Source organism: Rhinichthys klamathensis, unplaced genomic scaffold (genome assembly GCF_029890125.1).
Source record: "Rhinichthys klamathensis goyatoka isolate OS25496 unplaced genomic scaffold, OSU_Roscu_1.1 h1tg000015l_1, whole genome shotgun sequence".
NCBI lineage: Eukaryota > Metazoa > Chordata > Actinopteri > Cypriniformes > Leuciscidae > Rhinichthys > Rhinichthys klamathensis.
In genome coordinates, this window is record NW_026606567.1 from 775001 (window position 1) to 799215 (window position 24215).

A 24215-nucleotide genomic window follows, 5' to 3' on the forward strand; every position below is an offset into this window, starting at 1 on the left:
GAGTTGTTGTCTTCACCTCTAAAGCCGGTGGAGAATACGACCGGACTCGGGCAGAAATAATATTCATGGGTGAGATTATTAACGTTACTGTAGTATGAAGCAGAGCAGGGCGAGTGCCGTTGGAGCGGAACGAGGCCGCTGGAGCGATTGCTAATGAGAGACGAGCGCGACACACGGCTCGAGAGCAGCGGAGCTTTTATTATGCCGCCGCTTCCGCTTCTTCGGGTCAAGCGTATGTGGGATAATGCAGCGCTGTTTTATCATTTAAATTTGTCTGTTGAAAATTATGCTATAGCGTTACTCTGTGCGTTCGCTCGGCAGATGCTATGAGACACTTGTTGCACACTGCAGTAAGACAGATCGATATTAGAATATCGTATTAATTAAAGCTGGATGGCTTGTGTTGCTAAATGCAATTCATTTTAAAACATATTGTATGATGGAGAAAATTATGCATTACTGTTGCTAAAAATAAAGCTGCATCTGATTATGTTATGTTAGCCACTAGACAAAATAATGTTTTTCTTTGAGGCATGGTAAAAACACGGTATTCACGGAAAATCAAGAAAACTGTAAGTACACAAGTCATCAAACTGTATAGAGCTGGTAAGTCCCGCCCATCCGTAAAACTCCAAGTGGACCTCTAGGTTGAAAAAGCGTGAAGCAAGTGAATGAGAGAAAATAATTATTTTCTGATCCCGGTTGAATTGTGCCATGAATGTGAACATATGTTCTCTGTGAATTTTTTATATAATTTCTCATGTAACGAGTTTGACAGTTTATTGTATGATTCTTTGGCTAGCAGTTGTGGAATAGACATAACGAGAAAGACTATACACGTCGCATATGTGACGTCACCGCATAACACATTTTCCCTCCACAAATCACGGTGCGATAATTTAAGGAATTAGATCGAGATGCCTGTGTGTTTTGTACCCAAATGTCACCATTCAAACAAAGGCATGTTTAGCGGGATCCGTGTGCTAGTGGTGTCACGTATATCAAACGCGTCGAAAGCAGCGAAGAGTTGTAGTCCACAAAGTGCTCTCACACAAAGTCTAACCGTATGAAAATTCTACCCGCTAAATTGTAGCATTCTTTACACGAAAAATTATATAAAAAATTCACAGACAACATATGTGACCTGATCCAGCAAAATGAGTCACAGTGACCCAAATAAAAAAATTGAGATTTTGGTATTAATGGAAAGAGGAGACCTTAAGCTTTCAATTGATATCCTAGTCAAAGTCATACCTTGAATGGTTGTAAAGATATACACATTTGAATTATGGTCGTCTGCCCTCTTTTTCCAATTGAAAACCTGAGAAAATCGCTTTTAAAGTTTTTTTGCCCGTTTTTTGTTGATATCTTTCAAAATCCATTACATTTAAAGGGATAAACTATTTATTTTACAGCTTAATTTGACCAAAGACATTAATATATAAATGCTATTAAACCAGGCTGAAGCTCAAATTATTTTAAAGTTTTTATTTGAATAAATAATTTAACAGTAGGCCTACCTTTTACAAAAATTTACTAAAATCAGAAAGATTGAACAGAGGTGCTACATTGCTTGAGAGAGTGTGTGTGTGTGTGTGTGTGTGTGTGTGTGTGTGTGTGTGTGTGTGTGTGTGTGTGTGTGTGTGTGTGTGTGTGTGTGTGTGTGTGTGTGTGTGTGTGAGAGAGAGAGTGAGAGAGAAAGTGAGAGGCAGAGAGACAAGGAAACAGATCAAATAATGCTAGTCTATGCAATTTATATCTTAGTGTAGGCTAGTTGACAATAACAGCGTAACAAATTTATAACGGAGATACCAACAAATATTGGGTTAATCAAACACATTAATGAATTCTCCTTGCAGATAAATAGCTACACTCATTCACATTTGTCAATCACGTTATGTCAATCACGCGTGCACACTACGACACTTTCATCCGTTATATAAAAACAATCGTAAGTTTTTCGCATCCGTAGCAAGCAGTTTGAATGGTGTTTTGACAATTCGGAGCCACCGAATCAATACGAAAAAACGCATACGAAAAAAACCCGGACTCAGTGTGCAATGGCCAGGGGGCTTGATGACGCTTTGGCAACTTTGCTCGCTTTTGACAGCGACATTTCTCAAATTAATAATATTTAATCTTTCTGAGGAGATCTGCTAGCTTGTTTATTACACAGAGCGCTCGCTGCGAGTCTGACAGGAGGGTGGCTGGACCAATCGCGTGCCGGTCAGTCGAAACGGCTTCCCATCGACAAATGATCAGCGTTGGTGTACATTTCTAAGCTTTTTGATTGGTTCTATACAACGTGTAACACCATTTAAAGAGCAGAGATAGTGACGTTTCAGGGGATACCCGGGAAATGCTCAGAGATGACGCGAGGAGTTGAGAAAAGCAATGTTCATTTCCAGCGAATTTAGTAAAACTTTGTAAACTTTAATAGTAATTTAGATACCTTTACTCAATTATCTGGACTACGAAACTTTGGGAGATTATTTTTGAATGTCTGTTCTTTGAAATTAGCACAAAAAAAAAATTCTATTATTTAATTGTTTTTCCACATAATCGGCCCATATCTTAAAATAGAACGTTGCGACTTCCGACTCATTTCGCCAGATCGGTCACACATATGTTCACATTCATTGCAAAATTCAAACGGGATTAGAAAATAATTATTTTCTCTCATCCACTTGCATTGACGATTTTTCAACCTAGAGGTCCAGCGGGGTAAGCGGAAGGGGCGGGACTTACCAGCTCTATAACACTGTTCTAGTGGTTTTTGGATATTTTAATCAAAGATCTTACATATTGTGCCTTTAATGTAGGCCCATATGCAAAACTTACCATCAAGCTGCGTTGCCAGGGCATTGCTATGCAGTTGCTAGGATGATTTGGGTGGTTGCCAAGGTCTCCACATGGTTGCTAGGTGGTTGCTTAGTGGTTCAAACCAAAACAGTCCATCTCCAAATCTCTATGAAATTTTAATCTGTAAATACTGGAGGAGATTTTCTTACTACTGTTGTTTTGTCTGGTTTTCCATTACACATAGTCACTGTAATTGAGAAGCAAAATGACTTTAGATATTTTCTAAATATGTTTTCTGAAATATTTATCAAAATTAAGTGAGTTTATACTACTAATATGGTAAGAAAAAGAAACTTTAGACTTTATATCTAATATCATTTCGTTTCTCAAGTAAATGTATAGCCTATTGATTTAAGAATATTTGCAAATATTTTTGCAGTGTATGGCTCAGATCCTTCCATCAGTGTAAATCTTTGGGATTTTTTTTTTGTTTTCGTTTTACCTTCCACCAGAAAGAAAATCATAAATATGGTTGCATAAAAACCCATGAGGCTGTCGGCTTCAACCAATAGCCGCCATTGTATAAAAAAAACACACCCTCAACAAACACGCCATCTTGAAAAAATCCGATCGCCCGGAATCCATATGTTTTGTTTGATGCACAGAGAATCAAAGAGAGCCGGAGAAACATAAGTCTCGCCTGAGGAATCTGATGTCAAAGGCCTGACAGCTGAAGGAATTCATATTGAGAACAAATACAACAAACCAAAACAACTCCATCCATGTTTTCCAGATGTACTGTAGGCATGTAAACCGTAATTGAGCTGTGCTTGTAAACTTCTTCAGTCTCATATTGATTTATGGCTGACGGCTACTGTAACCCCCACTGCAATTTAGCAAGAGACTTGCATACAGAAATGTGTGCTGGAAAATAATAAATTAAACCTCACAAAACATCTATTTTAGACTAAATATCTATCCTGTTTTGCTTTTTCACTCCTCAGACATTCTCAGGATGATTTGAATAAGCTTATTGATTTACCATTATCTTCAATGGGAATGAGAAATCCATGGCTTTCTCTTTAAATAACCATCAGACGTGCTCAAGCAAATGTGGAAGATGTGCAGTGGGAATTGCAGTCAATATAACATGTGATACTCTTATCAAATGTGGTTTGTTTGAAACAAAAACAAGATTTAACCTCTGTGACTATTTGCTTATCTTCGGTTTATTAGTAAACACACTAATTTTAACATAAGATCATAAGAACATAATATGAAACATACATAAGATTTGTGCACTAAAAAAAAAATCTTGGCATAGTTTATTATTAACTATTTGCATCTATTTGGTTTTATTTAAATAATCATATTTTTTTCAAAATGCATTTATTCTAATTGAATGAGAACAAATCTGTTGATAGTGAAAACAATACGTTTATTCCGTTAAAAAATATGAATGCGTTTTAAATATGGCTAGCTGTGGAACAAGCAATATTCAATTAGTTAATATGTATGAGATTGAAAGAAATTGGATTTATTGATGATAAATATATAAACTTGTGCGCATTTAAAACACATTCAGATTGTGTGAGTGGCAAATATGCATCACATTAAGTTTATTAGTTTATATTAAAACTGTGTAATCCAAATGAATGGAAATTTTAAATGCAATTCAAACTCCTAAATCAAAAAATATATATTGAGTGTGTGATTTTAGTTCTGGAAGCTTCCAGCTAGATCAAGCAACTTCATATAGCTGGAAAAAAGCTATTCTTTGTATTTGTGTGCAGTTGTACTATTTTACATGTTGGTGCTATGAAGAAAAACTGACTTGTCAAGTCACCTTTATTTACTGTATATAGCGCTATATACAATACAGATTGTTTCACAGCAGCTTTACATGGATAAGCATAGGAAAATAATGATTCAGTGATGCAAACAGAATTCAATTCTGCTGTAAAGCAGCTCTAAAAAGACAATATAAGTGATTATTCATTTGAAATCAGTACAGTGTTGATTCATTTCAGTTCAATAGCTGTGTAAAGTTCAATAATGAATTGAGTTCAATTCATCTATAAAGCAGCTCTGGAGATGATGTCATCATCCAGCTCTCATCCAATAGTGTCAGTGCATTCAAGTCAATAATACTGCAGAATATTAAGTGTCCCCCATAAGGAAGCCAAAAGGCGACAGTGGCAAGGAACCCAAACTCCATTAGTTGACAAAAAATGGAGGGAAAACAAATATGATGTGGTTTAATTCCAGGCCTTATCGCAAGTCAGATTGTGGATTGATATCATTCAGAATATGTCATCCGGCTCCTTCTGCTTGAAGATCGGGATACAGTACATTATTTGCCAGCGTGTGGTGGGAGGGAGTTGAATCCGGCCATGGGGTCTGTGCAGAGGACTTGTCTGTTTTCCGTGGTCTTCGCTGAGGATCTGTGTCTCTAAGGGCTTGTCTAGTGATCTTTAAAGTAAACCATTTGTGATTTGTTAAAAAAAAAAGGAAGACAATCTATTCCTGCTTGACAATTCCAAATTCCACTGTCTTCATTGTAATTCCATGTGACTGTATCTTTTCAATCACAGTTTGAAACAAAACACCCCCATCCAATCACCAGCACGGGCTACTCGACATTCCCTGGCAGATTCCCACACGCCTGCATTTCCATATAGATGGAGCGCCACATTAAACTGCACTGTATTGTCCATTTATCCTATCACCGTTTGTTCCAGATATTCTTTTTTAATATTCTTCATCTTCCCCACCCTTCCCTGGCACATCCATGATCGTCTTTTTATTATGTGTGTGATTGGCTTCATCTGCCCAAGTGAATGCGGTGTGCTGTAACCTCGGCTAAATGGTTATAGGGCACGACGAGAACTCAAGGTTGCAGTGTGGAATAGCTGCATTGACCCTGAGACCGAATAGTCCGCTGTCAAGGCTGAGGTGGACAGAGAATCCCTTAAGCTCAGCTGCCAGGGAAATGAGAATTAAAATGCAAGGGAAACAGTCAGATAGTCTCTTTCCCGAGAGTCACGGACGAGAAGGGCAAAGCCAACTCCACACTTGTATTGTACACATATGCCGGTCTCGATTTGCATGGCACTGCCCAGGGGAACATTTTATTGCTCAGAGGTTGCAGGATACTTAATAGAGATCTCAGTTATGTTTTATTTATGTGTCAACTTTGCCTGCTGTGAGATTTCTCCAGAAATTCCTTTGGGGAAATCAGTGCAGTTGAGACAATCATTGACATGATTGACATGTAAGTGTATTGAGCTAAAAAAAAAAAAAAGGAATTTGGATTGGTCTAGTGAGAATTTGATGAGAAATGTGAGATCATATTCACTGACTTTTAATTGCAGACTTTGAGATCTTGGCAAACCTAAACACAGTTTGAGATGTTTTTGCTCTTCCGATAGATACAGGTTCAATTACTGTAAATAGTCGCAACCTAAACCAAAAACCTAAATTTTTGCAGGCCAAAACCAGGAAACGAGTTAGCATTTTAGCATTGAAGTCAATTGGTTTTTTGAATGGGTTTTTGGTAGCCAACTTCCGGCAAATTTAGATTTGCTCTGAAAGTTAGTCTGGCAAAGAGCTCATTCAAGCCCATTTCCAATCCGTGGAAATCGAGGCACCAATCAGAAACGTTGGGGCGGGCTTTACACGATGACGACAGCGCTGGGATTTTGAAGCAGATTTTGTAGCCTACATTACAAAGATGGATGCCGCCGTCGAACATCACTCGTTCGAATCAGCTATCGAGTCTGTTTTAAACAATTTAAACGTTTCCTTTTTGTTAAAAACCAAGCAAAGAACAACACTCGGAGATGTTTCTCCGCCGCTCTGCATACGTCATCTCCTTCATCGCTCTGATTGGTTTTAGGTCTATCCGCGACGTCCGTTGGTGACGCCCCTCTGGAAATGATTTGTCTATGAAACTTTGCCAGACCATAACTCAGTTACAACTGAGAATGGTCTGGTTTTAACCAGGCTAGGTTTTTGGTTAAATGCTTGAAATAAGGTCTGGGGTGAACACAATCTAAAGATATTTTCATGTTTTATTCTACGATATAAAATACATCAGTATTACCCGCTTGTTATTTTACTGTGCTTGCTGTACTTGTCTTGAAAAAGGTGGTTGCTATTTGGGACAGAGGTTGTGCAAACTATTATAACTGGGAATTTCACAGAGACTGTTTCTAAACAAAGACTGAAATAGTTGTCGGAAGCTTAGTGACCTTGAAGTCATGCGACTGTGGTGTAGTTCGTTCATAGCCTACGTTTAGCTTTTGACTTCTGCCAATTGGATTTACGCTTCAAAATTCATAAATGTTGTGTTCATTAGTGAAGATTATCATCATGATCAAAACATGTACAAATCATACGATTTTGTTAGTCACAGCCCTTACTTTCTGCAATAACCCAAAAGACAGTGGAAAAATTCTATCGGGTTTTTGGCGAGGGAACCAGGGTGATAACTTCAGGGTTGGCCTATAAACACGTCATATCTGCCCAACTCTATTTCTAATTGACTGTAACCCAGTAATCAGGTTGATTCAGTATCGTCAAATTATATTTTGGACTTCAGTCAGACCAGTTCATTTGCATATGAGTGTATTTATCAAGACAAACATCTGAGGTGACTTAAAGGCTCTTGAAATAAAGGTTCTTTACTGGAAGCCATGGTTCTATAAAGAACCTTTAACATCAATGGAACCTTCCCATCACACCAAAAGTTCTTTGTAGTAGAGAAAAAGGTTCTTTAGATTATTAAAATGGTTCTTTAAAGAACTTTTCACTGAAAGGGAACCAAAAATGGTTCTTCTATTGCATTGCTAAAACAAAACACAAAAAAATTGTTTTATGTGTGTGTTCTGTGTTCTGTATTGTTTTGTGTGTGTGTTCCTTTGACTTTCATTGTATGGACAAAAACACCGTGACATGTCACACAATCTTTTGGTTTAGAACGACATGAGGGTGAGTAAAGGATGACAGAATTTTTATTTAAACGATCCCTTTAAGCAATAGTCTCCAATTGATCTCCATTTAATCTGATTGCTGCATCTTAAAAATAAAGGTTCTTTATTGACACCTATGGTTCCACAATGAACATTTAAAATTTATGGAACCTTTCCACTCCACCAATGGTTCTCTGAGGGGGATAAAGGTTCTTTAGATTCTAAAAAGAAATGTTTTTCTTCACACTAAGAAAAAATGGTTATTTTAAGAACTGAAAGGTTCTAGAGGGAACCAAAAATGGTTCTTCTATTGCATCGCTGCAAAAGCCCACTTTTTGAATCTTTATTTTTAAGAGAAGAAACATGGGATATCTTGTATGTGATTTTTCCTATATGTTTGAAATCGGCAGTATTATTTTCCATGCAGAATCAAAATACTGCACAACGGCTTTGATGCCAATCAGGCCAGCACATATTCAGATGTCCCACCACTCTTTATATTTCTTCACTGACAGACAGTCAGTATTTTAGACCAAAGTCAGTCAGCGTAGATGGATGGTGAAGAGAGCATGCTTCAGTGCGTGATACAGTATTGACAGGTCAGCCACCGCAGTCCTGCCAGATCCCTCTGCACCCTGGGGAACTCCGCTGTCTGTTTTGGGCCCCCCTCCCCCTCTGCCGACAATCCCAACCCCCTTCGTGTGCTCTGGGGGTAGAAGAGCAGTGCGCCATGGTACTTTCTGATGAGCCCGCACTCCTACCAGCGATGCGCATTACAATGACATAGTCATAGACATCTTGATAATTGATAGAAGACTAGATTAAAGTGCAACCAGAAAATTAACCGAGACTATATTTTATCTGACCAATCATGTAATAATTGGAAAATAATGGAAGTTGAAGCTCGCAGCACTGGGAGAAAATTACATGGATGCATTCTGGCTGCATGCATAAAGCTTTGCAGCTCTGAAGAGTAAATTGGAAATTAATTTCTGACGTTATCGCATTTCTTTCTTAAGGCTTGTTATGTGGAAAATCTTGATTATCATTAAGTAAAGCAACATTGCTCTTGTAAAGAAGGCATATTTAACTTCTTCGAAAATGTATTTTCTGTCAAATTGCATGCAGTTTTTGATATCAGCTCATTAGGATACCAGAACTTAATGAGCTCCCACTGAGCTGAGATAGAATGCCTGTAGGCCCCTCTTAACATTTTCTAATACCCTTCCAGCCCTCGACCAATCCTCTTCCATGACCCTTTATAGCGGGATAAATGCGACGCTTGGTTGGGCAATAGAGACTACACTTATAGTCTGGCACACACTGTGCTCTCTCTCTCTCTTTCAATCCCTTTCTTTCTGTAGTGCTTTGGTGCCTGGCACTCGATGAGTGGAACCCCTATTTTGGTGTTCTGTGAATGAGTTTCCATACATGGAAAAGCTCTGCAACAATCACAGTTTAAGATCTCTTTGAGAGGTTTCCATCCAGTCAACTGTCTTTTGCTGCCAACCAGAGAGCTCTTGAAATGGTTAAGGTCATTGTCATTATCATGAGCTGTGTATGAATTCCTGTGCATGTACTGAATTTGATAAACTGACTTCTCGACTAATGTATATGCAGGTGTGTAAATATATTCCTGGAAATACTGCATCCGCCATGTTATATTGTTCTTCAGCCTTATGGTGCTTTGACCTGTGACGAATTAAAATAATTTACTCAGGCTTTGTTAAACAAGAGAACAAAAGTGTCCATTTGAGTTGAAAATACAAGTTAATATAATCTCAGTACATCGTCTCGATATTGTTACTGTTTCATACAAATCCAGATAATTTGACATACTGCTTTTTGAATAAGGTATTTACTGCTCTTGAATAATACCTAGGTAAGTCAGATATAGGCACGCATTATAACTTTAATTGATAACACAAAGAATTCTGGTCCAACTTACATGAATTTGAACAGATGTATCTGAGAGAATGAGAATTGAGTCTGACCAAAAAAATTAACAAATAGTGTTTAACAACACTGAATTTGTTGGGTAAAAGTGTGCAGCTACGAATATGTGTTTTAGATTCTTCTGCAGTAGTACTGTAAATGGAAGATTATTATGGCATGCTGTTGATTAAATTGAAAGTGACGAGGAAGTTGTGGCTACTGATTTATTTTCTAATGCTGTGCATGCTGCTAAGATTGCAGGCTTGCTGTGATTTTATAGGGTTCAGTTATGACCTCAAGTTATTAGAAATTATACTTAATTTACCCGTCGTCAACATTCACATTACAGCAGGTGTAGAGCAACCAGTCTCTGTCAGTAATATATTCAATAATTTTCCACTCTCTGTTTCTACGGCAGCAGGGTGTGTTTCTCTGAAGAGAAATGCAGCGCGACGATCAATTTCTCTTCGTCAAAACACACTTTTTTTTGCTTAAATATTGTGCAACATGGTGTGTTTTTGTGTTATTATTTCAATTTGTGTGTAAAAAATGTAATAAACCCGCAAGAACACGATATATTTGCCCTTTCTTTTTCATGGCCATATATGGAGCTTAGATTGGCTGTTGACGCTTCAACCTCATTTTAACCCTTTAGTTGCTGAATTTTATTCGCTGGTAAAAAAAAGAATAATAATACAGATAAAGATGTGTTAATTGATGTTCTTTACATATGACGTTTCAAGGAATGTAATTTAAGAACCACAGCTGCTAACTGTTGCCTCATATTTCCGCTTTATATACAGTTTTAGGCTAAAAAACATTAGGTGTTAATGCGTTCAGCTATAGTGCTGGTCTTGAACGAGTGGTTAATTTACCTACTGGTGTTAAACTGAGGTGCCTTTAATAGAATATAGCTCGTTTACAGGACTGATTTAGAGGTGTATATTTGTGTTTTGTCGCTAGGCCTATATTTGGCTCTTGTGTGCGTTTTGCATGGTAAATAAAGAAGCAAAAGTAAAGTGTATTTTGGCGTGGCTTGGCATCGCTTGAGGGGGGTGCACCCCGTCTAAAAATGAATGTAAAACCCTTATTGCTTCAAGTGCATTGCAGATGATCAGTAGCCTAGGCTACAATATGTTTCTAAAATAGGCTTTTAAAGATCGAAAATAGCCTACACAACTTTTTGGTTATGAAATGCATGACAACTAAATGTGATTGTGGGACTTTAGCGTTGATAGATAGATAGATAGATAGATAGATAGATAGATAGATAGATAGATAGATAGATAGATAGATAGATAGATAGATAGATAGATAGATAGATAGATAGATAGATAGATAGATAGATAGATAGATAGATAGATTGATTGATTGAAAAGTTGCTAGTGAGATATTTAAACCATGCAAGCTTGTCTGTATTACAAGTTCTTAATTACAGCAAGCATACAACGTTTAAACACTACAGCTTTATATTCGGCACAGTTCTTGTCAACCCCCTCCTCGCGTGACGTCACGTGCTTGCCTTGGCTTATTATTGCATGAACTATTTTCTGTAGTAGCAGCAGCAGTACTGAGCTTTTCCAGTGCCCGCCGCTTAACGTGGAGACAAATACGAACGAGAGAGAGAGAGAGAGAGAGAGAGAGAGAGAGAGGGAACGAGGAGGGGTGAGAGACAAATTAATCTTGGGCCACAGCGGTGGCAGAACGCGAGACAGTAAAGCGTTGCAGTGAAGATTTTATTTTGCTCGTTCGCCTCAAACGGGCGGCAGAGAGACGGAATGGATCTACCTGCCGTCGGGGAGCATGTCTTCGCGGTGGAGGGCATCGAAAAGAAGCGCCTACGGAAGGTAAAACTGCCGCGAACTGGAACTACCGTAAATGGTGCAGAGGATATATTTGTTGTTCCTGTACAGTACCCAACACATTTTCATCGTTTTTCAGGGCAGAATCGAGTATCTGGTGAAGTGGCGAGGATGGTCAGCCAAGTAAGTGTTTAATTGGTTTACAGGCGTTATTTTTTAGACACATTAACAGTAAATGCCGCGCGATGTTGGTCTTGTTGGTCCGGTACCCCACATTGGTCGCGCGCTGGGCTGTTTAGTATGGATTCCATCACAAAATTTACGCGAGCGAATATCGTTCTGCCATCGTAGCTACTGACATTTTACTTTGTTTATGTCATAAAATCGTAAATTTATTGCTCGTATGTTTACATTTTCAGTAGGCTGCTACACAAGTATTTTTTTCGCGCAGTGATCTGCTTAACATGTTTACGATAGCTACATTTCATTGCAACATGCGTTGAATTTAACATGTGATTTATTACAATATCATATTTTCCCGTCAATGTTGCAGATATAACACATGGGAACCCGAAGAAAACATTCTGGATCCGCGCCTTCTTGTCGCTTTCCAAAACAGGTGAGATGGAGGACGAATAACTGAACTTGTAGTGATGCCCATATATGGTCACGGGAGGCGGGGCCAACTCCCTGCACTGTGTAGCTGAAGATTAATGGTAGCCCCATGGGTCAGGTCTGCCCTGCTACAAAGGCTCTCTTGATGCTTGCCTTTTATCCAGTTTTGGAAACACTCCATTGTTATTACCAGTGCAAGTCGTACAAAATGAACGTGCCATTGTATATTGACCAGTCAAGATTTAATTTTCTTCCTGTCAGTTCCAGGGCAGTGGTTCTCAACCAGGGGGCCATAACCCTGTGGGAGCCTTATTAAACTTGTCACTGGACGATGACTTATATTTATTTTGTATTATTAATTTAAATAACTGTATAAATATGAATGCAAATAAAAAACTGTTGTTTTTTATTCAAGAACATACAGTTATTGTAACTTTTGTGATCACTAAATTAATTGCAAATATTAATTTTAATAATTAGACATTCCTAATTTATGAGAACAGAGGACTTTTTATATTGTCTTAAGTCAAAAAGTTTGAAAAGCACTGTTCTTTGGAACAAGTTTGAAAAGCACTGTTCTTTGGAACAAGTTTGAAAAGCACTGTTCTTTGGAACAAGTTTGAAAAGCACTGTTCTTTGGAACAAGTTTGAGAAACACTGTTCTTTGGAACAGCGCACTTTTGCTTTGGAAAAGCTTATATCAAATTATTTCATACATGCATGCATATATGAAAAATACATCAGTAGCTGTGTTCTCACAAGTGGACACTCATGTCTATGATCTAATCTGCTGTGTCAAAGGTCTTGTGATGTTCACACACCCTTCTGAGCCCACTCTTCTGTTCTTAAGATAAAAGTAGAATGAGTATCAAAGCATTCCAGACACTAAAGGAAAAGAATTGTTAGGTTTAGATAGCAGTTTTCGCAAGATATTTGATAAATTTCACTCTGGTTTAGCTGCGCTAGAAGTGTGAGAGTGTCGTGTTACCCGTTGTGCGTTTGTTTTGTGTTGTAACCTGGTGGTCAAAGAGATTGTCTGTGGCTTAAGATCTCAATCTTGCGCTACTGTTGAGAAGAACACTCTTAAAAATAAAGGTTCCAAAAGTGGGTTTTAACAACAGAAGAATCATTTTTGGTTCCCCAAAGAACCTTTCATTGAACACTTCTTAAAAGCACTCCTTTTTTCTTAGTGTGATGAACATATTAATAATCTCAAGAACCTTTACCACTATAAAGAACCTTTTGTGCAATGGGAAGCTTCTATTGATGTTAAAGGAAACATCAATGCCAATAAAGAACCTTTATTTTTAAGAGTGAACAAAAATAATTGTTCTGTTACACATGAATGGATTAATGAATGTTCCTTTAAGCATTTCAACATTGTAGTAGTTGTTCTTATAAACCAACAGTTTTGAGAATGTCAATTTACACATCATGGATTTATTTATATTTTATGTGCTGTTTTCAGAGAAAGGCAGGAGCAAATGGTGGGATATCGAAAAAGAGGGCCTAAACCCAAACACCCCCTGGTCCAGGTACATCAGCTTTTACATGGTCACTGGACAGCATGTGTTATTCCAAATGCAGTTTCTATCTTCCAGCGGTATTTTTGCAAAAGGTTATTCCTGCGCACAGTCTGAATAAAAATTCCTTTTCATTATGAATCAATAAAAGGCTCCTTTCTGTCTGCATGTATCTTAATGTACTGAGGTCCTAAATGACTTCAATTAGCTTCAGTAGTAGATTTTACCTATAAAATATTCATGAAAATGGCGTTTGTAAGCTCAAAACATAAATTCACATTATAAGACTGCCTACACTATTAAAATAAAGGTTCCAAAAGGGAATTTTTCGTTGCAATGCCATAGAGGAACCGTTTTTGGTTCTCGAAAAGAAGGACCTTCCGGTGAACAGTTCTTAAAATAACCTTTTTTTCTTAGCTTTTATAGAACATTTTAAAACTTTTTTCCCACTATTAAGAACCTTTTGTGGAATGGAAAGATGATATGGTTCCAAAGGTGGTTCATGGAACCATCAATGCCAATCAAGAACCTTTATGAAATCCCCTAGAGTAAAGCTAAATGTGTTGTAATATAAATAACAAACGATGAACTTCCAGTTAATTTCCATTTATTGTGTCAATAAATATTCTCTCTTTGTCCCCAGCTTCCTGCGTTTGCTCGTAGATCAAGCATCCTGGGTGGTCTGCAGGACACATCACTGGATGAGGAGAACCAGCCCAAAGTGGATTCCCTCCAGATCCGCTCACGGCCGCAGCACTACCAGCTGAACAGTAAAAAACACCATCAGTACCAGCCCAGCTGCAAGGAGATATCCTTAGAACAGCATTTGAGTGGGAAAAAGAAACACTTCTACCAGCTAAACAGCAAGAAACATCATCACTACCAGCCGGACCCCAAGATGTATGACACGCCACTCACGGGACCCAAAGAGGTCAAGGGTCAAGACCCTTCCAACAAAGGCTGGAACCTCCCTCCAGCCTTGCAACAGAAGTGGATTCGGAACAAAGACACTGGCTGCCTGAGTAAAGTGAAAGATCTGTCTATCGAGCTCAAGGGTCTGCCGGATGATGCTAGCAGAGCGGAGCGGGCACTCAAAACCAGTCCCAAAGAGTTTGCACTTCCTAATGGCATCAGCAGCAAGATGAAAATAATCAAGAACAAAAACAAAAACGGCCGAATCGTCATTGTAATGAGCAAATACATGGACAAAGGTGTGCATTCCTCCAAAGTAAAAAACAGGGATGTTTCTGACGTGGAAGCGCCACATAATGAGGAATCTACACTGATTAATACGGACCATCTGTCTGATGGGGAAACGGCAGATCAAGGAGGAGGCAATGAGAATGGTTCTATAGAGAAAAATAGGAATCTTTCTTCAGCTAGTGAATGTATTCCCGAAAAGTCCCTCGAAAACATTGAACTTCCAAAAGACACGCCTACAGAGACTGAACCAAAAGTGATGGATATATGCGACCAGCCAAACTCCTCACCCATGGCAGCAGAGAAAGCTGCCCCGTCGAACACTGACACCAGAACGAATCCCCTTAAGAGGAACCTGTCCGAACCCAGTGAGGACGTGAGAAACCGTAAGCAGTTCTTCTGCTACAGGAGCATCAGTGCACCAAACACCATGCTTTCTTCCCCTCAGAGAGAACCCATAAACCTGCATTGCAGAGGCAGCCACGTCGCCAGAACGTATAGTTATGACTTCAGCGACACCGTTCCTGAAGAGCCTATTGATTTAAGCTGTGGTCCAACCAAAACGCTAAAACAGTTTCCTACCGGGGAGAAGGTTTCAGAAAGCTCAGTGCAAGTGGAGAAAACAGATAGCCATTTGAAACCGTTTGTGGGTAACGTTATAATCACAGACATCACTACGAACTGCGTAACTGTGACCTTTAAGGAGTACGTGCAAGGAGAATGACGACAGTGCGTTGGACTGTCATTTGTTCATTTGAACCAGCTCAAAGATGATTCGTTTCAGATGCACTGATCATAGCCATTCCTGAAGATCTATTTACACATTTATTTAAACACATAATCCATATATAGAAACACCATAGGGTTTGTTTGTTTAGATACCGGTTGTATGTTTTTTAACACATTAAATTGAGATGGTTGGCATTTCCCAGCTGTTGAAATAGAATTTAAAATCCCATACCTGTATAGTGTGTACAATTGTTTATAAAGCTTTGGATAATGGATTTTGCTACCTGAGAAAAATATCTGCCAATTGGAGTAAGCACACTGGTGGATTTGGAAGAATTCATTGAAGATTGATGTTTAAATGCACTTACTTACACCTTTCAATGTTCATGTCCATCGTGGACCATGTTTTTTTTTTTTTCTTCCTTCCAATGTTGGGGATTTAAGAATTTTTTTCCAGATAATTGAGATCTATACATTTTGAGTTGCTTGGAAAGGTGTCATCATAATGTACATGAATGTACCTTAAAAAAAGTATTTTTGGACATTAGCGTAACTGATTTTGTTTCGCTCAAACATTTTACTTGACTGGATTTCCAGATGCTGTTGACCTGTGAGGTGCAATGCTATAAAAAACAACTGGATTGTTTGTTGTTTCCTATCCGTAAGACGTTTAAGCTGCACTTTATCATCTCCTGGATCTCTTTTGGTAATTAATTCAATAATAATAATAAATCCTTAATGCAGATCAATTCTGTAACAGCAGTATAACTATGGCCAGAGATCATCAGAACATGCAAACTGTTACATATGACCAGAAAGTAAATGTAAGATTTATGCTTACATTGGACAGTGTAGTGCTATAGATTTTGTATGTATTGGAATCAATTTACAGTCAATGCAATGTACGCAATGAGACGTACAGTATGTAATGTACAAATCACACAATAATGCCATCAAGGTTCAGGCCATTTATATGCATAAAGGCATGTTTTATGCACACATTGAAGAGTCAGTTTGAAAATGCTTCTCAAATCAATATTAACTCTGTTAAATAATAAAAACGAATGATTTGTTTTACAATGTGTCATTCTGTGTTCAATTATTTTTTTTATAATGATTTGTATTAGGTCATATTGTCTGATTGACTGCATACACAGACTTCAAGAAAAAATAATCGGCAAATTTACATTTTTGCTAATATGTTATGCACTGCGTCCGAAATCGAATACTTCCCTATCCCTACAATAGTATGGGCTAAACTACACCAACAGAGTAGTATGTCCGAATACATATTAGGAAAACAGTAGGCAAAAGAGAGTTTGGAGTGGGCGTTCGATGGACACTTTATTATCTCATGAGGCCACGGGAGAGGATTTATGAATGACAGTGAAGTGACGCAACTGACGCAGGTAGGTCACGTGACAGTAACAACGTGGGATGTAGTACGTCCAGATTACATTCATACTACCCCCATACCATATTCATACTATATAGAACGTACCAAAAGGGACGCGTTGTAACGTACCGTTTTAATGGTAGCGAAGTAAGCTCAAATTCAAATGTATATGGCTTCCTCAGTGTGCGATTTCGGGCGCAGAAAGAGGCTCTAATAAATTAGCATTTTTCTTCCTTTGCCCCAACCTTGACCACAATGCTTTTATGTTCACACTGTTTGGTTGAATATTACAGGGTTTAATAAGATTTCCAGAGCTGTGAAAAATTAATGAAATTTTGCAATGCTGCCTCCTAGGTGCAGTGCCATGCTCATATAGCACTTCCATGTCTATATGACCTGACCTGGTGGTATGACCTTATTCACAATCATTCACAGCAGCGCCAGCTTTGATTTTTTAACGGGAATGAATCAAGCGAGGCTGTGAGTGATATGCATAGGCTACATCTCTTCAGTGGGTTGTACTGATATTTAATGTGGATTGTTCTGCTGACGAAACACTGCAAAAATAGGCTCCAAGAAAATTCAGTAGACAAAAAACTCCAGCCAACACAAGCTGTGGAAAATTATAAGTGGGTAGCCTACCATTGAAAACACTGTAAGTTTATCCCTCACAGGCTCGCTTTCATATCTGCCATGGCGCTGCAATGAATAATGTCTATAGACCAGAAAACCACCGCATATCACTCACCGTTTAGGCCTAAATAATTAATGGAAAGTTAATTGATTACTAGAAATTGAGCGATCTAAAATACATGCATGCCATACTAAAATAAATCCTACAGCATTAAAAAAAAATCAAGAATAGATAATCTTTAAATGTGATATTAACAGGAAAAGTGGAACCATGGGGCCCACAGTGATGGCTACGGTAATGTCCTCTTTTGAGTTGTATAAGCTAGATGTTGGGATCATAATTCTGCCCCAAAATTCTGTTCCAGTAGTAATAATGCATTGAGAGAATTCTGCTTTACTTGACATGACGTATTCTATTCTATTCTATTCTATTCTATTCTATTACTAGACCTTGTCAAATGTTTCCGACAAACATCGAATGTGTGGCAAAATAAAATCTATGTTAAAAGCAACAAAATATACAAATTAAATGACGAATTAAAATAATTTTCCTCTTTGTTTACGATTTAATTTATTAGGCTATAAAATAAAATTTGTATTATAAAATGTATAATTAGATAAAAAAAAAAAATTCGGGGCTAATAAGAACTGTTTAAGATCTGTGGAATTAACCACAACGCAAGCAATAACGCTTTAATTTAGCTATTCAGTTTCGTTGTTTATTTTTTAGTTGTGTTATAGGCCTATTAGATGAAATCCAGTTATTTGCCGTTTATTGATTAATCTGAATGTTTGTAGCCTATCACTGTTTAAAGACGGTAAAAATAAGCTAATTTACCATTAAATTTCATTTGACACATTGTATCTCTTTTAGCCTGAATTTAGAACAATTCTAGTCATTATTGTCATTATAACGAATAATAGAATATTTTTGTTTTTTCGATAAAAAGTTTTTAAAAAGTCGTATTAAAAAATCTAATTGATGGTGTGATTTTAGGCCTATTTATTTGCGTAGCCTAATAGCTAAATAATAATAATAATAATATGTGAGGATGAATTTAATTTGAATTCATCGATTCGAAAAAAAATAAAACAAAAACATGAAGAAAACGGATAAACAATAAAAGTTTATTATCCGTTGCATCGAAAGAATCGGATAAAAATCGAATGAATCTTTAAAATCAATAAAATATTAGTTGCCGTTTATCCGATCGCAGATCATTTCCACTTTAACACTGAAGAATTAGGCGTAAAATGTCACGTGTGTAAAATATAATTTCATATTTTTATAGCCTAAAGAGAAACATATTGAAAGATTTTTTTTAATGGCTTGATAGTCAAACGAATGGCTTAAAATAAAACCACTAGGCCTATTGTTTGTCCGAAACAGTCAAGTTTATTGTTTTAAAATAATTATAATTATTTATAGGTAATAATTGTTTTATTAGAGAGAAAGAAAGAAAGAAAGAAAGAAAGAAAGAAAGAAAGAAAGAAAGAAAGAAAGAAAGAAAGAAAGAAAGAAAGAAAGCTACGTTTGTAATTTTCAATTTCGACTGAAGCCAAGCTTTAGGCTATAGCCTATGGTTTTTAAAATCATCTTTAACATCTTAAAATCGTTAAATAAGGCCGAGAGCCCTGTGGTTTATTGTTTAGTTTTTTTTTTTTTTTACAATATTGCAAAATTAGGCTACCTGCTGGAGGCTGCCAGCAACCCGAATATTTGGACAAAATGATAGGCTATAGCCTATTATTTTCTTGCCTGCAGATACGGAGCGCCCGGATAAAATATCGATACGCCGCAGCACGCTATGGATAGGCTACAACTGTTATGCATTTACTTGGGTTATGATCATGGATTTTTATTCAAATTTTTTATTTCGTTATTTGAATTGTTTTTAAACGTTTTTTTTTCCTACTGTTATTTGACAGGGGATGGCATGACATGGCGGGGAATATGGAGCACAGATTCGATGAGGCTTTTTGAGTTTCATCCGTGTGCATTTAAAATGAAGAATGAGCCTGCGCATGTGCAGATTTCAGTCCTATTAAATAAATAAAAAATAGCCTAAATAAAACTCAACAATTTAGACTCGCAACACCTGTTGTTTTGACATCGCAAACAAGAAACCTGCCGTGTAACGTTGTCTAAAGACGCCCTTTCTGTTAAATAAATAAGCGTAAATATGCGACCAATGGGGGACTTATCAAAAAAGCCCTGACTGCGGTTAGTCTAGACTAGTATACGAAATAAACACGACGTATTTGCGTTCAAAACAACACTCATAAAATGACATTTTACCCGTGCTCGCCTCGTCCTCCACGAACACATGACTCCTCCTCCCCGAGCGGCAGCTCCACTCACACAGCAGAGCCGTCCTGCAGTGCCATGGTAACAGTTTAGAACGTGATGACGTATCCTCGGATAGAGTATTATGGGCTATCGAGGATTATTCAGGCTGAGGCGAGAAAAATAGCTGCAAGGTTGAAGTAAACATGGAGCTCTCAGCCGTCGGGGAGCGGGTCTTCGCCGCCGAATCCATCATTAAACGGCGCATAAGGAGAGTAAGTGTCATACCAGCCTGCTCGTCGGGGCTTCGGCTCTGTTATAGAGGCGCCTGGTTATTTGCTTATGTCCGCCGAAGTGACATTTTATACGCGATAGGTTAGCTTAGCAGCGTTAGCTTGCTAATTGGAATCTCCCTGTGCTTTTACCCGCAGGGCCGGATGGAGTATCTGGTCAAATGGAAAGGCTGGTCTCAAAAGTGAGTGGTAATGACACGTTAACGGCAGTTGCTGTAACGGGGGGAGCGGTTTCAGGCTCCCCGAGCTCGCTGAGTGTTAGCACGGCAGCAGCACGGACTGTGTAACGGGGCTCATGAGAACGTTAGCTGACAAGGCCAGTGATGGGAGACAGTCACGATTCAAGCTTTATTGGCTGGTTAAAACGGTTCATATTGGGGAAATCACGAATAACATATATATGTGTGTGTATATATATACGTTTATATATGAATCAAGAAATATTATGCATGCACAGTAAAAAAAAAATCTCCTGAAGTGATAAAAAAAAGCAGATTAGTAATAAATGTTTTAAAAAATGCACTTTGAATTGTGTTTTGGACGTTAAGATTTGCGAATAATTAAACATTCAATTATTGGTGCAGATACAGCACCTGGGAACCAGAGGAGAATATTTTGGATGAGCGTCTTTTCGCTGCTTTTGAAGAAAGGTAATTTCCCCTCGTTAATTCTGTACTTCCAGTAGACAAGACAAATTAAATGTTTTGGATGTTTTAAAATAGCATTTCTTATTTCAGAGAGCGTGAAAGGGAGATGTATGGTCCAAAAAAAAGGGGACCCAAACCAGAAACATTTTTAATGAAGGTGACTTTTTTTTTTTACATCACCCTAAATTTTCTTTGACTTTCTTTTTGTTTTTTCTTGGCTTTCTGTTGAATGAAGTGTATATCTTTTTAATGTTATTGAAATTTTTTTAATGTTGTGCATACATTTTGTTATTATATTTGACATTTTTTTATAGGCAAAAGCTAAAGAAAAAGGAAAAAACTATGAGTTCAGACGAGAGATGTCTCGAGGAATACAGGTGTCTTTCCCGGTAGCAGAACCGGTTGTGACTCCCAGAGCCCGTGAGGGACTGCGGACTGTTGTGCCAACTATTTTCCCACCGAGCACCGTCAACAGAGGCGAAAGTGTTCGTGTGCATTCACCAGACCCTGAGAGAGACCCACTGACGCACGGGACGCCATTTCACCGCCCGCTGGATTTTGCCAGCTCACCAAAAAAGCGAGGACCAAAGCCAAAGTTGCGTCCAACTGGAGGTTCATCCAATGAAGGCGTTAAAAGAAAGGCAGATGAACCGTTATCTTATCGGCCTTCAAAAACCGAGAGATCAGGAGAGACCTCTAATTGTGATGTCATCCGTTTAACCCAGAAGTTCCCAGCAGAATCCAGCCTCGTTCAGAAGCAGATGGGAAGCAGGTCGAGTGATGTAAAATTTACACATGGTGGCACCATCTTAAAAGCTGGGCTTGGTGTTTTGGGACATCGACGGAAGGAAACCTCAAGTGGTGCCATAAACCAACAACCCAATATGACGCATCCTCCCAAAAACAATGTATTTCGATCCACCGATCAAACCAGAGAGCAACTGTCTCTGAGTTTTGTAGATGAAACAGACCAGTCCTGGTTGCCTTGTTTGAAGAATATGGAGAAAATTGTTGTTACTGACGTAACAAGTAACTCCTTGACTGTAACCATAAAAGAGAGTTCAACGGACAAAGGTTTCTTCAAAGAAAAAAGATGATGAGATTTTAGTGTATGTGTGTATGTATGAAATATTGTAATCAACCTAGAAACGACCCACATTTCTATATCATTTGTAGTCTTTAATGTAAAGTCTTGAAATCATGTACATAATGCAAAAAAAAAAAACTATATATATATAGAGAGTCTATCTTTAGCCTACATTTCCATTGACATTTTCTATGAAAATTAAGCTTATTTTTCTATTTCCTAGATTTGATGTAACGGACGCAGTTGATTTCTTTTTTGGTTGCCTTCAGCTTTATTATGAATGTAGGCATAGATGCTTTTAACATTAACGTTTCAACTTAAGGCACCTTTTTAAGGGACACATGGTTTAGTCCCTCTTTTATGAACTTGGTATTATTTTCTGGTTAGATTTTGTATATATTTTAAGGTCCAAAAAGTAAAGCACACCATTTAAAAAGAGAGAAGGGAAATAAGCTATACATATAATTAAGCCAATTTTAGGCCTAAATAATTAAGGCACAATAATTCAGACTTTAGAATCGTGTTTCGTTGTTTTTCGTTTTTCTGTTGAATATATAATTGATGTGGCTGTTCTGTGTCTTAATATTTCATTATAATGCTGTTTTTAGGCCCCGTCAGAAACGAAAGATAGTTTGATACAAATCATTTCTAAATTGCTGAAGTACTCCAGTAAGCTTGCAGCCTGGTTTAAGTGGTGAAATTAAAAATAAATATATATTACAATTATATGATGTAAACTTGTTTAACGGTTTAGTTCAGCCTTTTTGCAGAGAGGACAACGTGTATCAGAGCTCAAAATCGAAAATAAAAATGTAATTTAGTTGTGTCTAGGAGCCTTTTCCATTATTGATTTTAAACATTTTAAACAGTTTTCGCGCACAGTAATCCGTGTAGACCGTTTTTATCTTGCCTTATATTAATTTAATTAACTAACGCATATTGTTATAAAAACGGGGGTTTTCATTACAGTATGTGTCTGTAAAGACCTTATAAATAGTGAGCTGAAAAACGATAGCATAAACAGCAGCCTATTTCGACATGATTAGATCATATATTTACCGAGAGCCTCGTGCGCTTTTAATAACTTTCAAAAGCATTAAACGTTGTTTGTTTAAGTTAGGGAGTGAAAAAAACACACTGGCGGCTGGTCAAAACTTATCATGTTCATTCGTCGTAAGCTCACATGACCTATTCTGAAACTCCGTGTCAGCCTTATTTCTATTATATTATAATTGATGTTATCATAAACAATACTAGTTTATCTGTTTTATTTGAGGCATTTTATTATTAAGAATAAAATGCCACCGCACTGCCACACGAGTGTCGCGTTAACAAAAGAAAAGAAAAACATTTAAGGCGATAACCACAATTTGTAACTTTTGGATTTATTTGTAAAGATCTGAAGAAAGAAAGGCCTATAGCCTAATGGATTGGTGCTTAATGTCATTATCAGACATTATGAGTAGGCCTATATTTCCAATAATGTCACACCAAAAAAATTACAAACGCTAAAACGGATTTAATTAGCGCGATCATTTTAAATCGAAACGATAATAAGCGCTTTAGAAAATTCAGTCCACCAAAAGCCACAAGATGTCGCCATGAATGAACTTGAAACAGCTGATATTCCAATCCTCTCAATAACACGTGTATCGCCGATATTGTGATTTTTGCGTCAGAATTAAATGTTTAAGAATACACTGATATATAACAGTCACAGATGTTCAATAAATGTGTCAAATGTCGCCGTGTTTGTAGGCCTATACTGTGTATTTTCATTGGTTTAATTTTGGACTGTCAGTGTTTTGTGTTTTATGGTTCAAATGTAAAAAAAAATAAACGCTTCTGAGGCATGAGGATTCAACACTCAATATAACACGGGAATAAATGTTAAAGTAGCCTATAGGCCTAATTCGAATGTTTTGAGTAAATGAACATTTGTATGGCTAGGCCATCTTGTTTTGTGTTTGTTTAAGAAAAAAATGTTGTTTTTTTCACTGCAATGAATAACTTTTAAATTTGACAATATCTTTGCACTTTACGCTGCAGCATGATTTTTCTTCTATATCTTATGCAGTAACAATCAGACAATTAAGTCGCCTCTATTGTCGAGAATTCAATAATAAAATCACCGCTATATTCTGCCAAACCAGAATTTCAGAAGGGTAATAATATTAAGATTAGCTATATGTCGGCATTTAGTTTTTTCGACCACGTTTATAATTTCAAGGTCTTGCGACCGCAGAGCGCAATTAATGTGCGCGCACTCGTCTGATACTCGTTTTCTTACACT

At 37.6% G+C, this 24215-nt stretch overlaps 2 protein-coding genes across 2 annotated transcripts; both read left to right on the plus strand.

Annotated features, from left to right (window-relative positions):
- The first annotated feature begins 11359 nt into the window (after positions 1 to 11359).
- Positions 11360 to 16659, plus strand: cbx4 (chromobox homolog 4 (Pc class homolog, Drosophila)). Its single transcript, XM_056272080.1, has 5 exons — positions 11360 to 11557; positions 11652 to 11695; positions 12066 to 12131; positions 13596 to 13662; positions 14294 to 16659. Exons 1-5 carry the CDS (start codon positions 11489 to 11491, stop codon positions 15572 to 15574), a joined length of 1527 nt encoding a protein of 508 aa, XP_056128055.1. The 5' UTR covers positions 11360 to 11488; the 3' UTR covers positions 15575 to 16659.
- A 3355-nt stretch (positions 16660 to 20014) lies between these two features.
- cbx8a (chromobox homolog 8a (Pc class homolog, Drosophila)) lies at positions 20015 to 22061 on the plus strand. Its single transcript, XM_056272081.1, has 5 exons — positions 20015 to 20170; positions 20327 to 20370; positions 20773 to 20838; positions 20926 to 20992; positions 21150 to 22061. The coding sequence occupies exons 1-5, from the start codon at positions 20102 to 20104 to the stop codon at positions 21930 to 21932; spliced, it is 1029 nt and encodes a 342-aa protein (XP_056128056.1). The 5' UTR covers positions 20015 to 20101; the 3' UTR covers positions 21933 to 22061.
- Positions 22062 to 24215: the final 2154 nt, after the last annotated feature.

Excerpts from the sequence above, each read along its gene's own strand:
- cbx4 (XM_056272080.1), top strand. The coding sequence starts at position 11,489 with ATGGATCTACCTGCCGTCGGGGAGCATGTCTTCGCGGTGGAGGGCATC. Across the intron at positions 11,696-12,065 it reads TGGCGAGGATGGTCAGCCAA|ATATAACACATGGGAACCCG; the intron begins GTAAGTGTTTAA and ends TCAATGTTGCAG. Across the intron at positions 13,663-14,293 it reads CCAAACACCCCCTGGTCCAG|CTTCCTGCGTTTGCTCGTAG; the intron begins GTACATCAGCTT and ends CTTTGTCCCCAG.
- cbx8a (XM_056272081.1), top strand. The coding sequence starts at position 20,102 with ATGGAGCTCTCAGCCGTCGGGGAGCGGGTCTTCGCCGCCGAATCCATC. Across the intron at positions 20,839-20,925 it reads TTCGCTGCTTTTGAAGAAAG|AGAGCGTGAAAGGGAGATGT; the intron begins GTAATTTCCCCT and ends TTCTTATTTCAG. Across the intron at positions 20,993-21,149 it reads CAGAAACATTTTTAATGAAG|GCAAAAGCTAAAGAAAAAGG; the intron begins GTGACTTTTTTT and ends ATTTTTTTATAG.